This window comes from Bubalus kerabau, chromosome 13, assembly GCF_029407905.1.
Source record: "Bubalus kerabau isolate K-KA32 ecotype Philippines breed swamp buffalo chromosome 13, PCC_UOA_SB_1v2, whole genome shotgun sequence".
In the NCBI taxonomy this organism is placed as follows: Eukaryota; Metazoa; Chordata; class Mammalia; order Artiodactyla; family Bovidae; genus Bubalus; species Bubalus kerabau.
In genome coordinates, this window is record NC_073636.1 from 28,677,216 (window position 1) to 28,693,200 (window position 15,985).

Genomic DNA, 15,985 nt, shown 5'->3' on the forward strand with positions numbered 1-15,985 from the left:
GGCTTTCTTATCTCTCCTTGCTATTCTTTGGAGCTCTGCATTCAGATGGATTTTTCTTTCCTTTTTTCTTTCGCCTTTTAGTTCTCTTTTCTCAGCTGTTTGTAAGATCTCCTCAGACAATCATTTTACTTTTTCCTTTTCATCATCTTGTGGCTGGTAAAGAATCCACCTGCAATGTGGGAGACCTGTGTGATCCCTGGATTGGGAACATCCCCGGGAGAAGGGAAAGGCTACTCACTCCAGTATTCTGGCCTGGAGAATTCCATGGACTATAGTCCATGGGGTTGCAAAGGGTCAGGCATGACTGAGCAGCTTTCAGTCACTTGCTCACTTCTTGGGGATGATTTTGAACACTGTGTATCAGTGAATCATTGTATATCATTGAACACTATATCCTGTATAGTATTAACAAACCTCTGTCCATAGCTTTTCAGGCACTCTGTCTATCAAATCTAATCCCTTGATTCTATTTCTCACTTCCACTGTATAATTGTTAGGGATTTGATTTAGGTCATACCTGAATGGTCTAGTGGTTTGCCCTGCTTTCTTCAATTTAATTCTGAATTTTGCAATAATGAGTTCATGATCTGAGCCACCATCGTCTCCTGGTCTTGTTTTTGCTGACTGTGTAGAGCTTCTCCATCTTTGGCTGCAAAGAATATAATCAATCTGATTTCAGCATTGGCCATCTGGTGATGTCCATGTATAGAGTCTTCTCTTGTGTTGTTGGAAGAGGGTGTTTGCTATGACCAGTGTGCTCACTTGGCAAAGCTCTGTTAGCCTTTGCCCTACTTCATTTTGTACTCCAAGGCCAAACTTGTCCGTTATTCCAGGTGTCTCTTGACTTCCTACTTTTGCATTCCCGTCCCCTGTGATGAAAAGGACATTTTTTTTGGTGTTAGTTCTAGGAGGTCTCATAGGTCTTCATAAAACTGTTCAACTTCAGCTGCTTCAGCATTAGTGTTTGGGGCATAGACTTAGATTACTGTGATATTGAATGGTTTGCCTTGGAAGTGAACTGAGATCATTCTGTTGTTTTTGAGATTGCACCCAGGTACTGCATTTTGGACTCTTTTGTTGACTATGATGGCTACTCCATTTTTTCTAAGGGCTTCTTGCCCACAGTAGTAGATATAATAGTCATCTGAATTAAATTTGCTCATTCTGGTCCATTTTAGCTCACTGATTCCTAAAATGCCAGTGTTCATTCTTGCCATCTCTTGTTTGACTACTTCCAGTTTACATTGATTCACGGACCTGATGTTCCAGGTTGCTATGCAGTATTGTTTTTTTACAGCATCGGACTTTCCTTCCATCACCACTCACATCCACAACTGGGCATTGTTTTTGCTTTGGCTCTGTCTCTTCATTCTTTCTCAAGCTATTTCTCCACTCTGCCCCAGTAGCATATTGGCCACCTACCAACCTGGGGAATTCATCTTTCAGTGTCATATCTTTTTGCCTTTTCGTACTGTTCATGAGATTCTCCAGGCAAGAATACTGAAGTCATTTGCCACTCCCTTCTCCAGTAGACCATGTTTAGTAAGAACTGTCCACCATGACTACTGTCTTGGGTGGCCCTACATGGCATGGCTTGTAGCTTCTTGAGTGAGACAAGCTTGTGATCCAAGTGATCAGTTTTCTGTAATTGTGGTTTCCATTCTGTCTGCCCTCTGATGGATAAGGATAAAAGGCTTGTGGAAGCTTCCTCATGGGAGGGTCTGGCTATGGGGAAATCTGCATCTTGCTCTGATGGGCGGGGCCATGCTCAGTTCAGTTCACTCACTCAGTGCTGTCTGACTCTTTGCAACCTCATGGACTGCAGCACGCTAGGCCTCTCTGTCCATCACCAACTCCTGGAGTTTACTCAAACTCATGTCCGTTGAGTCGGTGATGCCATCCAACCATCTCATCCTCTGTCATCCCCTTCTCCTCCTGCCTTCAATCTTTCCCAGCTTCAGAGTCTTTTCCAGTGAGTCAGCTCTTGGCATCAAGTGGCCAAAGTATTGGAGTTTCAACTTCAGCATCAGTCCTTCCAGTGAATATTTAGGACTGATTTCCTTTAGGATGGACTGGTTGGATCTCCTAGCAGTCCAAGGGACTCTCAAGAGTCTTCTCCAACACCACAGTTCAAAGGCATCAATTCTTCAGTGCTCAGCTTTCTTTACAGTCCAACTCTCACATCTGTACATGACCACTGGAAAAACCATAGCCTTGACAAGACGGACCTTTGTTGGCAAAGTAACGTCTCTGCTTTTTAATATGCTGTCTAGGTTGGTCATAACTTTCCTTCCATGGAGTAAGCGTCTTTTAATTTCATGGCTGTAGTCAGCATGAAATCTGCAGTGATTTTGGAGCCCCCAGAAATAAAGTCAGCCATTGTTTCCACTGTTTCCCCATCTATTTGCCATGAAGTGATGGGACTGGAAGCCATGATCTTAGTTTTCTGAATGTTGAGTTTTAAGCCAACTTTTTCACTTCTCGTCTTTCACTTCCATCAAGGGCTCTTTAGTTCTTCACTTCTGCCATAAGGGTGGTGTCATCTGCATATCTGAGGTTATTGATATTTCTCCAGGCAGTCTTGATTCTAGCTTGTGCTTCATCCAGCCCAGAGTTTCTCATTATGTATTCTGCGTATAAGTTATATAAGCAGGGTGACAATATACAGCCTTGACATATTCCTTTTCCTATTTGGAACCAGTCTGTTGTTCCATGTCCAGTTCTAACTGTTGCTTCCTCACCTGCATATAGGTTTCTCAAGAGGCAGGTCAGGTGGTCTGGTATTCCCATCTCTTTCAGAATTTTCCACAGTTTATTGTGATCCACATAGTCAAAGGCTTTGGCATAGTCAATAAAGCAGAAATAGATGTTTTTCTGGAACTCTCTTGCTTTTTCGATGATCCAATGGATGTTGGCAATTTGATCTGTGGTTCCTCTGCCTTTTCTAAAACCAGCTTGAACATCCGGAAGTTCATGATTCACGTATTGCTGAAGCCTGGCTTGGAGAATTTTGAGCATTACTTTGCTAGCATGTGAGATTAGTGCAATTGTGCAGTAGTTTGAGCATTCTTTGGCATTGCCTTTCTTGGGGAGGGGCCATGCTTAGTAAATCTTTAATCCAATTGTCTTTTGATGGTGGGGCTGTGTTCCCTTCCTGCAGTTTGGCCTGAGGCCAAACTATGGTAGGGGTAATGGTGACCTCCTTCAAAAGGGCTTTTGCCAGGACTGTTGTATTCCATGCCCCAGATCACACAGCAGGCCACTGTTGACCCACGCCTCTGCTGGAGACTCCTGGACACTCACAGAGAAGTCTGGCTCAGTCTCTTGTGGGGCCACTGCTCCTTTCTCCTGGATCCTGGTGTGCACAAGGTTTTGTTTGTGCCCTCCAAGAGTCTGTTTCCCCGGTCCTGTGAAAGTTCTGTAATCAAATTCTACTCGCCTTCAAAGTCAAATTCTCTGGGGATTCTCAGTCCCTTTGCTGGATCCCCAGATTGGGAAATCTGTTGTGGACCCTAGTACTTTTGCAACAGTGCGGGAACTTCTTTGGTATAATTGTTCTCCAGTTTGTGGGTTGTCTGCCTGGTCACTCGGTGGGATTCACACGCTGCGCCTCCCGGGTCTGCTGGAGCCAGAGCCCCTGTTCCCATGGCAGGCCACTGCTGACCTGTGCTTCTGCAGGAGACACTCAAACACTCAAAGGCAGGTCTGGCTCAGTCTCTGTGAGATCCCTGGGTCCTGGTGTGCACAAGGTTTTGTTTGAGTCCTTCGAGCATTTGTGGCGAGTATGGGGTTTGATCCTAAAACTGATTTTGCCCCTTGTACCGTCTTGTAGGGGCTTCTCCTTTGCCCTTGGACATGGGGTATCTTTTTTGTTGGGATCCAACATTCTCATGTCAATGGTTGTTCAGCAGCTAGTTGCATTTTTGGAGTTCTCACAGGAGATGAGTGCACATTCTTCTACTCTGCTATCTTAGGCACATCTTATGTACCTCAAAGTCCCTGGGAAGGAGGCCCCCAAGGAAAGGGTCCAGCCAGCATCTCTAGGCCACATGACCCCTTCCACTAGCCACTCTGGAGGGTGTAGGGTGGCTGTAGGAGGCCCTCCACCGCAGGCCCCAGTCCCAGGCAGAGAGGCACCCAGTGAAGCAATGGGACCCCAGGCAACATGCACATGTGGAGAATGAGGGTGCTGATATTGTCCAATGCGGATAAGACCCTCCTGAAAAACAGTTATTAAGCATCCTTCGACTTCATTGAGAGAATTTAAATAACTAAGTGGAGAACATTCTTAACTTACCCCTGTTCTTCATGTTCTTATGCTGCGTCACTAAACACATCTGTGCTTTCATCTTTGAGACTCTGTTCTTGCGGGGTACACTAGTGACAGGGACAGAAATAATTGATTTAATAATGTTTTCCTTTGATGGTATTCAGTCCCTAAGTTGTATCCGACTGCCACCCCATGGACTACTGCATGCCAGGCTCCTCTGTCCTCCACTGTCTCTTGGAGTTTACTCAAATTCATGTCCATGGAGTGGACCATCTCATCCTCTACCACCCTCTTCTCCTTCTGCCTTCAATCTCTCCCAGCATCAGGGTCTTTTCTGATGAGTTGGCTCTTTGCGTCAGGCAGCCAGAGTATTGGAGCTTCAGCTTCAGCATCAGTCCTTCTGGTGAATATTCAAATATCTTACATTGAAGTAAAAAGATTACTTAAAATCTTCCTCAAGTTCTATTGACTAATGATAGTTCATAAGGTAAGACAAATCTAAAAGGTTATGGTTGTAGTTTGGTTAGGTTTTGAGAAGTTTTTGTTTTCTGCAGTAATAAAGAATTGGTGTTGCTTTAGTTGATGCAGGTTGATTGTTTTAATGGTTCATTGATTTATCTGGATATAAACAACTCTCATTATCCAGGATTTGTATCCTGTATCACAAGCTATCATACAGCAAACTGTAGCCATATTTGATATTCCTATACCTTATCTAGAATATTCTCTAATGCTTACTATTAGATTTTTAAAAACTGAAGTATTTGTCATAGATTTTACCAAGTTGAACATTAAAAAATTCCTTACTCAGCTTTACCATCTTGAGTGTACAGTTACGTGTACCATCTTCAGTGTATCAGCTTAAATGTATAGTTCATCGGACTTCTTAAAATGCAGAATATTTTCCTGGAAACAATAATGATTTAAAAAAAAAACAATTTAGTTAATACTGTGTGGGGAGAAAGTCATTAAGGAGTCATTAATGAGGAATCTGTAGAATCTAGAAAGGCTCAGGACGTGGGATGTTTAGGCACTTAAAAAAGGCCAGACTGTGGGATGGGGCTGAAAATGAAGGAGTGGTTGAAATTAGGATAAATTGTCCAGAGGTTCCTTCTCCTGTGCAAGTGGGCTCCCATTCCCATCTCCTCTCTTTCAGAAAACAAATGTTCTGAGGGATTCTACCATCAGGCAAGGAGAGATTCCCTACTCAGAACAGACAATTCAAGTGAGAGTATATGTGTTGACAAATGGGACCCCTGTTTCCTCTTCTCCTTTGGTTCCTCTGATGCTGGCAAGTGGGCTTTTACTGCCAGCTCAGGAACGGAAGTTCTTCTCTGAACTGACCCAAGAGAAAAAATGTCCAGTTACTAACATTTAGCATTCCAACACTGAAAAAACTGTCTTACTGCCATATTGTCCTAAAATGAAGTTCCACTGATAAGCCCTGCCCATTCATTGAGTTTCCTTTAGCTCCTTATTGCCTTACTCATAAATACGCATGTTCACTTAGGATCATTAGGTGTTCGTGGAAGTTTCCAACATGAAAGACCAAGACCAAACACATAGTAACAATGGAGTTGAGAGTTATGGCATTACAGTATCAGTTCAGTTTAGTTCAGTTGCTCAGTTGTGTCCGACTCTTTGTGACCCCATGAATTGCAGCATGCCAGGCCTCCCTGTCCACCACCAACTCCCGGAGTACACTCAGACTCACGTCCATCGAGTCAGTGATGCCATCCAGTGATCTCATCCTCTGTCGGTCCCTTCTCCTCCTGCCCCCAATCCCTCCCAGCATCAGAGTCTTTTCCAATAAGTCAACTCTTCACATGAGGTGGCCAAAGTACTGGAGTTTCATACCATGCCATTAAATTTACCCATTTAAAGTATACAAAACATGGCATTATCCTTGGCTTTTCTCTTTCTCAGCCCACATCAGCAAACCGTGATGGTTCCATATTCAAATAACATCTGGAATCTGATCCCTTCACTACCTCCACTGCCCCAACCTGGTTCCAGCCACCAACCTCTCTTCTCTGGATGGTTGCAGTGTCTGCTCTGAGCTCTTTGCCTTGCCTCTCTTGTGTTCAGTATCTGTACGGCACCCAGAGGGATGCATTTAAAATACAAACCAGACTGTGATGTTCTCTTGCTCAGAGCGCTTGAGTGGCTCTTGTGTTCAGGGAAAGCCAGAGTCCTTCTGGTCACTTCTCACAGCATGCACACCGATTGCCTGCCTGATCTTCTCCATAGCACTTACCATCATTCAACATATTAGACATTGACATAGTCATTTTGTTTCTTGTCTTACACCTGTTCTCGTCTTCCTTTATTAGAATGCATTCTCAATGAGAATGGGGATTTTTCTCTTATTCTTTGCTGTATTCCCACAGCCTAGAACATTGCTTGGCATATAGTAGGTCCTGAATAAGGATTTATTAAATAGATGTATTATTTTTATATAAGTAAAAACTATTTAAGAATACTACTGATTTTAAGTTATTTGCAGTAAGCTAAGCTAAGCTGCTCCTTATCTGAACTGGTTTAAGCATCCTCAAGCAACTTGAAACTAAAATCGTGAGAGATCTAATTGAGAAGATTTGTTTCCATTTGGGAAATATTCATAGACTATCATGAGATTATGCCCCTTTAAAAATCTGTGCTGGGTGCTAGCAGTCCTTATTGCAAATATTTATTGTAACATTCCATGGTAACTTTATAATGGAGACTCTTTTAATATTTATTTTTAAATCAGAGAATCAGCTTAGTGAGTGCATCTAAGCATCACAGTTATCTTCTGTAAAGGCACAGACTCCTGAAATTCTAATCCTGTAGTGTAAGGAAAATGACCCCTACTTGTCTTACCATCAATTTGCCTTTATTGGTTCATAATAAAACTTGCTGTGTTTTGCTGTGGACTGAAGCTGTTTAGTATTTCATCAGTGTTCCCTTTCCTGGCTTTGCCTCTCTTCTCACCTGTTCCCTTGAGAAAACTTAGGATCCCAGATTAACGATATTGCAGACATTTTCATGGATTTCATGGATCCAATTCTGCATCCACATGATTAGAATTCATAGTAGGAAAAGCTGGCCTAAAGCCAGAAGGGTCTTTATCCTGAAGCAAATACCCTCTTAGGTATAGGATATAACAATAAAAAGCTAGGAAGAAAGCAAATTCCCTGGTCTCTCTTTGCCAGCACGTCTTCCTTCTTGGAAATGAGCTGAAAGATAGCCTCCCTCCATACTCCCAGTCCTTAGACAGCATAATATGGACAGTCTTTGAACCCACAAAAGACTTTAAGTAAGATGTTTGAAAAATCTTGTTTCTCTGATGTTTAATCTCTTAGATTATAACTCACTTCATAGAAGTAATTTATATTTGTGTTATCTGCTTCCTGTGGGACCTCAGGGATTGGCAGGCATTTTTTCTTGTTGTTTTGTTCTGTTTTTGGTGATTTCACTTAGCTTAAGAGTTGTTTGAGGGCTTCCCTGATGGCTCAGTGGTAGAGAATCTGCTTGCCAGTGCAGGAGACATGGGTGCAGTGGGTCAGGAAGATTCCACATGCCTCGGAGCAACTAAGCCTGTGTGCCACAGCTGTTGAGCCTGTTTTCCAGAGCTGGGGAGCCACAACTACTGGAGCTCGCACACCGTAGAGCCTGTGCTCCACTACAGGAGAAGCCACCACAACCAGAAGCCTGTGCACCGCAACTGGAGAATAGCCCCCACTCGCCACAACTAGAGAAAGCCTGTGCACAGCAATGAAGACCTAGGGCAGCGAGAAATAAAAAATTAATAAACATTTTAAAAAGTTTAATCATATCATAGCCAACCACTATTTTTTTTTTTTTTTTTAATTTTCTTAGGGACTGAAGAGGTTAATGACCATTTGCCAGAAGCACTTTCCTACAGATCCATCAAAATGTGTGGAGTACAATGCACTATGAGATCTGTGTGCGGTGTGTAAATATCAAGAGAAGCTTAAGGAAGCCTATCACGGACTTCTGGAATCACCACCAGTTGCAATGAGGGAAGAAGAAAAAAGGAGTTTGTGGTCTCTGAGTTCTACCTAATGCAGCTCTTGGTTTTAAGAACCTGTGTTGGCTCTCATGTCACATCTGACTGCAGAGTGATTTTTGTGTCTTACTTTTAAGTAGTCAAAAGATTAAGTACTAAAGACTTTCCCCAGTAATTTAAATGTGTAAATTTAAAACAGTCACAGGACACGGTTTAAAATAACTTTTCCCCTCTAGACCTAAAAGTTGAAATGAAAGGATTAAAGAGGAACATTTGAGGATGGACTTAATGATTTCTATAAAATATGGTAATTTTCATGTTGCCTTTTATGTTTTGTTTATAGAGAAATATTTTTATATTTTTCAACAAAAATATGGAACCATTTAGTGAAACTTGATTGTCCTTAAATGTTGCTTGACTTTTGCCACCTTGCAATATATTTGAATGTAAATGTTTTTATTATTAAGTGTCTATCTTGCGTTTTAAAGCTTTTATCCTTTAAAGATACACATTATAGTATTGGTCATCTCTCAGAACAGAATTAACAGGAAGTAGAAGTTTGGAAAACAAAAATGGTATATTAAACCAACAGAAGTTCAAATTCAGTAGCCCCAGGCATCAAGGTTTCAAGGTGAGGAAATGGATTGTCAGGGCTGCTGCTGGCTCTTCCTAGAATAGGACTGCCTGCAAATGTCATCCTCCCGAGACCGTGGTGGATGGCTGGTCACGCTCCGTCTCACCGGCCAAAGAGAAGGATGCTGGACTCTTGTCACTGCCCAAGTTGAAGGGCTTGGTCTGATTTGACTCAAGCGAGGACTTCTTTTGACTCTTGCACAGTGTCACACCCAGATAACTGTGATGAATCACTGCGCTTTAGAAGTCGAGAGGACTCAGTGGATAGAGACAGGTGGGTAAGTAGAATGGTACTTGACCAGGTGGAGTGGTGCTGGCGGCTCCTGGTAGGAGTGGGACTCTGACATCAGAACTGCCTCGCCTCACATTTCAGCAACACAGGCATGTGTATGTCTGTACACCCACGAGCAAGGCACTTCATCTCTCTAAACTTCAGCTTCCTTGTCTGCAGATGGTGGTAGTCATTGTCCATGCCTCATAGCATCACTGTTTTAAGTGAAATAAAATGTATAGCACGCTACCAGGCAAATAACTCAGTACATAACAATCGTGTCCTTGTTGGTGGTAGAGTGAAGACAAAGTGGCTTTCCCAGACCACTGGTCAGGACAGTGTGCAGGTGGATTCAATTACTTATTCTGGCCCCTCTTGGAAAGCCTTGAAAGCCAGTTTTGGCCACTTGTGGGGTCTGTGGCTATGCTGGGCTGATTGTGTCTGCTGGTTATTTGCTCAATGGTGGCTGAGGCCTGCTGTCCTGAATTGAATCAGTGTTCCTTGCCCTTCACCCCACTTTAGAAAACCATTTCTTATTAAATTAATTAGAACTGAATGAAGCTTAGTAGAGCAATAAGAGACAGACTTTCATAAGATGCGACAACAATGTAGACTTCAGTTATATAGTCTTGAATAGAACTTGTTTATAAATATTGTTGAATGAATACTCCACAGATCACTTTTTTTTAAATTCATAGGCAGCCCACACCATGGTAGTCAGCTCATTTTGTGTTGTCTTCCCATTTGCTCTGAGTTAATATTCCACACAGAGAGGAAACTGCATCATGTGACACCAGTACCTTCTAGAACTGATCAGCATGGGTAGATGGTTTGAGGGGAAAAAAAAATGTGTAAGGTATTCTGTGGTGCCGTGAATGTTAGTCATTTTGGGGCTTGGGTATAGGGAGGCAGGTTGAAAGGTGTAGATTCCTCATAGAGAAGTTTTCTATTTCCCAGAAGTTAAAAGGTCTTCAGAGGACTGTACCTGTCATGGGGGTTTAGTAAAAAATGACCTCTCTCATTCTCCAGATAATGAAAATTATAGTGCAGCAGATGCTACATATTTCTAATTTTTAGCTGTTTCTAAAACAATAAAGGCCTATCTTTTAAAATCAGTCACACTTCTGAAATAAGTATATTCTTCTATCTCTTCCTCCCCACCTCCCCAGACTCCTTTCCTAAGGAGTTGTGTCTTTCTGGATTCAAATCTAATAAAACACTGTTTTCCCTCAAAAGTAAATCCTGTGTTTCTTAGGAGTGTTCTTGCCAACTGCAAAGACAGCAGCATTTTTCAGCATTGCAGTATAGGGCTGTGGCAGTCTGGAGGCCATGGCTGTGATTTCAGCCCTTGGGGAAAAACGAGGAAAAGAAAACTGAGGCCAAAAACAGTTGACACATAGAGAGGAGAGAGGGCAGCCCGGATCCTGTAGGAAGAAGGGGAAGGTCCCAAGAGACCCGTGCTGGGAAGGTAGCTGTCGCTAGTGCGAGCGTTGAGGATGCACTGCGTCTTGAAAAGAATTTGGAGGAATAGAAAATAGGGTTGATTAGCAGTACAACTTCTGAATGTTAAGTTTTTCCTTCTGATGATCTCCTGGCCCCCTGTAGCACTTTAGATTGTCCTGGGATTTGACCACAGTAAATATGGTAGTATTTACTTAGCAGTAAAGAATCCGCCTGCAGTGCAGGAGACTCGGGTTCTATTCTTGGGTCAGGAAGATCCCCTGGAGAAGGAAATGGCAACACACTCCAGCATTCTTGCCTGGAAAATCCCATGGACAGAGGACCCTGGCAGGCTATAATCCACGGGATTGCAAAAGAGTCAGACACGACTTAGCAACTAAACAACAACAAATTCTGTAGAAATCCAATTATTTGAAAGAAAGAAAGAGTTCGGTAGATTTGAACTTGTGGATCCTATCACTGGCTCCTTTTCAGCCCTATAGTAACCCCTTTATTACTTCTGGACCTACAAAGGTAGTAGAGCTAAGTGGGGCAGATTCAGTGAAAGGGGAGCTTCGGTTGAGATGTGGCTGTTCCCTTTGAATATCTGCAAGAGCATAACCTTGTGGATCATGCCTCCTTCCTCCGCATCCTCGCCCATGAAGTCCCTTAACTTTATCCCCTAGAAATTTATAGTATGGAGTCGTACTGGGAGGCTTGAACTGAAAGCCCTTTCTCACGGCAGGTTTGTGTAAGAGTTTCCAGCTGTCTAAAGTGTGAGGAGCCAGCCCCAGTCCCCAGAGGGTCGCTGTGGGAACACTGTTATGGCAACTGGTTTTCATCAGACTCGGCAGTTGGATGGGCTGAATTCTGACTATGCACTGGTTTGTCCTGTAATGGTTAACAGTAACCTTAAAATCTTTTGAAATTTAAAAATAAGTTCTGGTGGCGTGGACTAACTCAAGGGAATGCAGTGTGGTTGGCAGTTGTCACTGTGGTGTGAACTGACCCCTTTCAGGATTTTGGAAACATACTCATTTAAAATACACACACACACATACACACACATATAAAATATTTGTGTGTATATATATGTTTTTACATTTCCAAAACAGTTTATTTTGAAAGTATTGATTATTTACTCCTTTTTCCACAAACTCTTATAAACACGCCCAGACTAATCCTTGTGTTGATGGTAATGGTTACTCTTGTTTAACTAGGCCACTTCCTTTTGTTTAGTCTCTCCTCTCTGTCCTTAAGCACCCGCTTTGAAATCATTGTCAGCTTTCTCCCAGCATTCAAGATGAACACATACTTTGACCACGGAGGGCAGCTAAGAATGTTTGAGCTGCTTTTTGAGTGTCACTGGTGATCATTGAGGCATTCAGCAAGCTTCCTTGCTGATGATTCTTGCTGATGAATCCTGATGATTCCGTCAGGACTTATCTGCATACCTGGCTCTCCTTGCCCTCTAAACTCCCAGGGTTGACAGCTTGCCAAAACCAAATTGCCTTTACTCTCCAACTTGCTCTTCCCTTGAGACTTAGGAGACATCATGAACCATTAGCATTGTCCTTTGAGCCTGATTTCGGTTTTGCCATCTCATAAAGCAGGAGGATTAAAGTTGTGGCTTTGAGATGCTTTGACTATAGCTCAACAGTCAGCCATAACAAATAGGTGGGACCCAGTATCACCTATGTGTATTCCCTGACCATGCCATGAGCAGTGCATTCTGATTTTTCTTTCCTGTTGTGTTTCTTTTAAAAATATGCTGGTGTGACTCTAAAGTGGCTTACAACTCATTAATGTGTTGTGACCAGCAGTTTGAAAACCACAGATTAAAAAGAGTTAATCAGAGTTACAGAAGGAAGTGACCTGGTGGATGAATTCAGGGCAAAAGGACTCTATTTCTTCTATTTATTTATTTTTTAATAGGGAACACTTAGCTCTCAAGGTTTATGTGGAATTTGGCATATTATAAAACCTTGAGTACTTCAGTTGTTAAATATTTTTGAAGCAATAATTCTTAGGTTTCAAATGAGGTGACTTGTGCATGGAGAGAACCTCCAGGACAGGCCTCATGTAAGAAAATTAATGGTAAGAATAGGTGACTACCTTGGGCTGGCTATACATTGTGTAAAGCAAGAATAAACATATTATAAAATATGAGATTGTTTAAACTATGAGTTAGAGTTGAGGCAGAGAGAGATAGCAGGAGTCTAGTATTAATCAGTTACCTGTTGAGGGTTTGTTTAGCCCTTTGATGATTATTTCCCAAGACTCGCAGCTAGATTTCATTTCCTTCATTGTAAAGTTTTATTCAGTTGTAACATATACAGCAAAGTGCACACATCAGAAAGATACCATATCATACAACTTTTTCTGAGTGAAACTGTCTCAAAGTAACTATCATCCAAGTCAGGAAAAATAATGTTATTAGTGCCCCAGAAATCTCTTCATGCCTTGTCAGGACAGAGCCATGGCCTTGATTTCTGCTATCATTATTTAAAAAAACATCTTTCTTGATTGGATGCATGTACTGTAAGATTCACCCATTCAAAGGGTACAGTAGTCTTTAGAATATTCAGAATTGTGTAGTCAGCAGCACATGTGGAACATTTTCATCACCCCGAAAAAAACCCGGGACCCATTAGCAGTCATTCCCCGTGTGAGTTAGTTTGCTTGTTGTTGTTTATTTGTTTGTTTGACTGCACCAGGTCTTAGCTGTGGCAGGCAGGATCTTCAATCTTCTTAGTTGTAGCAGGTAGGATCTAGTTCCCTGATAGGGTTTTGAATCCGGGCTCCCTGCAGCTTCTTAGCCCCTGGACCACTTGGGAAGTCCCTCATTGTGATTTCTTTGATTCTCATTTCTCTATCCCATTCTACATTTGATAGACATTTGAGTTGTCTCCACTTTGGGTATGAATGCTGTACATGTATTTTTTGGTGAATTATAAATTCCTCTAGGGTCTATATGAAGTTGAGAAATGTTTGGGTATGTGTGTACTCAGAAGGTGGTGCCAAAGAGCTTTCCGAAGGTCATGCCAGTCCACAGTGCCACATGCGGGACTCGAGGGGTCTTGGCCCCTCCTGGAATGTCCTCAGTCACTTCAGCTTCAGCTCTTGTCCACTTCAGCTCTTGTGATGGGCTAACATGGTACCATGTTGTAGTTTCACTTTGCGTTTTGCTGAGGAAAATTAAGTGGAGCATTTTTCATATGTACTTCATGGCCATTTAGATTTTAACTTTTGTGAAATCTTCTGTTCAAGTTTTTATTTTTGTCCACTTTTTTCTACCGAATTCCTGGCCTTTTTCTTACTGACTTAACATAGTTCCTTATATGCTCTGGCTGAGCCCTGTGTTCAGTGTGTGTTATAAATACTTCTGCTCTGTGGCTTGACTTTATGTTAGGTTTTCTATGCATAGTGTTAGTTGCTCAGTCGTGTCCGACTCTGTGTGACCCCATGGACTGTAGCCCTCCAGGCTCCTCTGTCCATGGGATTCACCAGGCAAGAATACTGAAGTGGGTTGCCATTCCCTTCTCCATTTCTCTGCATAGGGGAAATCTTATCACTAGCTCAGATATTGACATAACCTTTGTCAGCTATCTTTGCCAGATAGATTTTATAAAAAGTCATGTGAATCCTAAATAATATAATCTTTGCATAGTGCAGTGCCTGTGTTTGGGATTTGAGAGGAGAGAAATAATGTGTTTTTGTATTATTGTTAAATGTTGTAGTGGTACTAGATTGCCATTTCATTAAGACTTGGTGCATTTTTGCCATTCTCATAAGATACGTGTTAAGCATGTCAGCGTTCACCTGAATGAGCTCGTGGGTATCGGCACCAGGTTGCTTCAGCTGCAGGAAAACCCGGACCCAGTGCGTGTTAATGGCAGTCCATAGACAGCCAGGTTGCAGAGCAGACGGAGGTTGACCTGTGGTAGAGATTCGTGTCACTGTGTAGGACAGAGACATTGAGCTCTTGTTCCTCTCTGAGTTACTCCCAGATCTCCACTAGGCTTAGGAGTGACTTTGAGAGGAATAAACTCTGGATACCTCTGTGGGTGTGAAAGATATCTGAGAAAACATACATTTGTGATTCTGTCATTTGGGGAGAAAGTATCTTGGTATGCTTTGACTTGTTAACTACCACCGTTCCTTCTAGGGCAGTAACAGACATTACACAAACTTGAGCCAAAAAGGTATGTATGGTTTTTGTCCTTTATAGAAAATTGCTTTTTGACTGACAGCCTCTCCCCTGCACCTGCCACACACTGCTTTGGGATCAGGCTCTGCAGACCACGTTTCTCCTCTGCGACTGGCTTTGTGTTAGGTTCTACTGATCATGGGCCATGTGGGAGACAGGAGCCCCGAAGAGGGAGGGAGGCCCTCTTCCTCTGTGTTAACTACCTGTCCCCAGTGGTGGTGCCCAGCCGCGGGCCTACAGCCCACGGTGACACTTGGCATTCCTAGAGGAGGTGGTCCCCGCTCACAGGTTTTCCACTCTTCTGTAGAACCATTGCAGCATCATCAGCCAGTGCTCCTCTCCAGACATTTGAATCCTAGCTCTGTGGGGTCCCACCAAGTTCCTGAGGCACCCGAGCCACCCCAGCAGCATCCAGGTCTCAAAGGTTTGATTCCCAGCTCCTCAAACCTCTAAGTCTTTCTTCAGAGTCCCTTGTCTTTGTTTCCAGCCCTGAGACCAGTGGCTCTTCCTGTGGTTCTCATCTCTGTGATACCTCAGGGTCCCCCTTTTCCTGTCACCTCTTCACTTTCTGGTTAACAGTCTTTTCTGTTACACTCTTTCTGTTAAATTAATTGACATGCTTGGCAGCCAGATTTCTGGTTCCTGCTTGAGGGGAAGTGTGATGGGTCCCCTTCCCACAGCCTTCAGCTCAGGTTGGCTTCCCTCCAGCACACGTGGACTTTGCTCCCAGTTCGTGGGGTTCACCCCAAGCGTGGAGAACCAAGATGCCGGGGAAACTGGTGTTACCTCCTGTCTGGTCGCGAAGTCCTGTCCTCGTGCCCTTTCCCTTTAATTCCCTCTCTGCTCTGCCTCAGTCTCTTCAACACCTCTCCATTCGTTCCTCTGCTTCTTTCTACTTCCTTGGCATCTTCCTGGCTTTGCTCTTCTCCATAATCCATCTGGAGTCCATCATCATCACTCCAGTTTCTCACCAGGACCGTCTTCTCTCTTCCCCTGTTGTCCTTCGGTCACACTGCCCCACACGACCCGGGCCTGGCTCATTCCGATGGCTCCCCCACCCCGCCGCGGTGCCACTGGAGGGGATTCCCACCCCGTGTCCAGTGTCCTCGGGCGCCGAGAGAGGCCTGGAGCGCGTGCCCCATCCCCTCT

At 43.2% G+C, this 15,985-nt stretch overlaps 1 protein-coding gene across 2 annotated transcripts in view; it reads left to right on the top strand.

The window, feature by feature from the left end:
- Positions 1 to 9,447, top strand: part of PRPF18 (pre-mRNA processing factor 18) — a 57,572-nt gene extending 48,125 nt beyond the window's left edge. For both annotated transcript variants that reach the window (XM_055543863.1, XM_055543864.1), the window contains one exon: positions 8,132 to 9,447. In XM_055543863.1, coding sequence (XP_055399838.1) covers positions 8,132 to 8,212 — 81 coding nt within the window. In that variant the 3' untranslated portion in view covers positions 8,213 to 9,447. The remainder of the gene's footprint in view (positions 1 to 8,131) is intronic.
- The last annotated feature ends 6,538 nt before the right edge of the window (positions 9,448 to 15,985 follow it).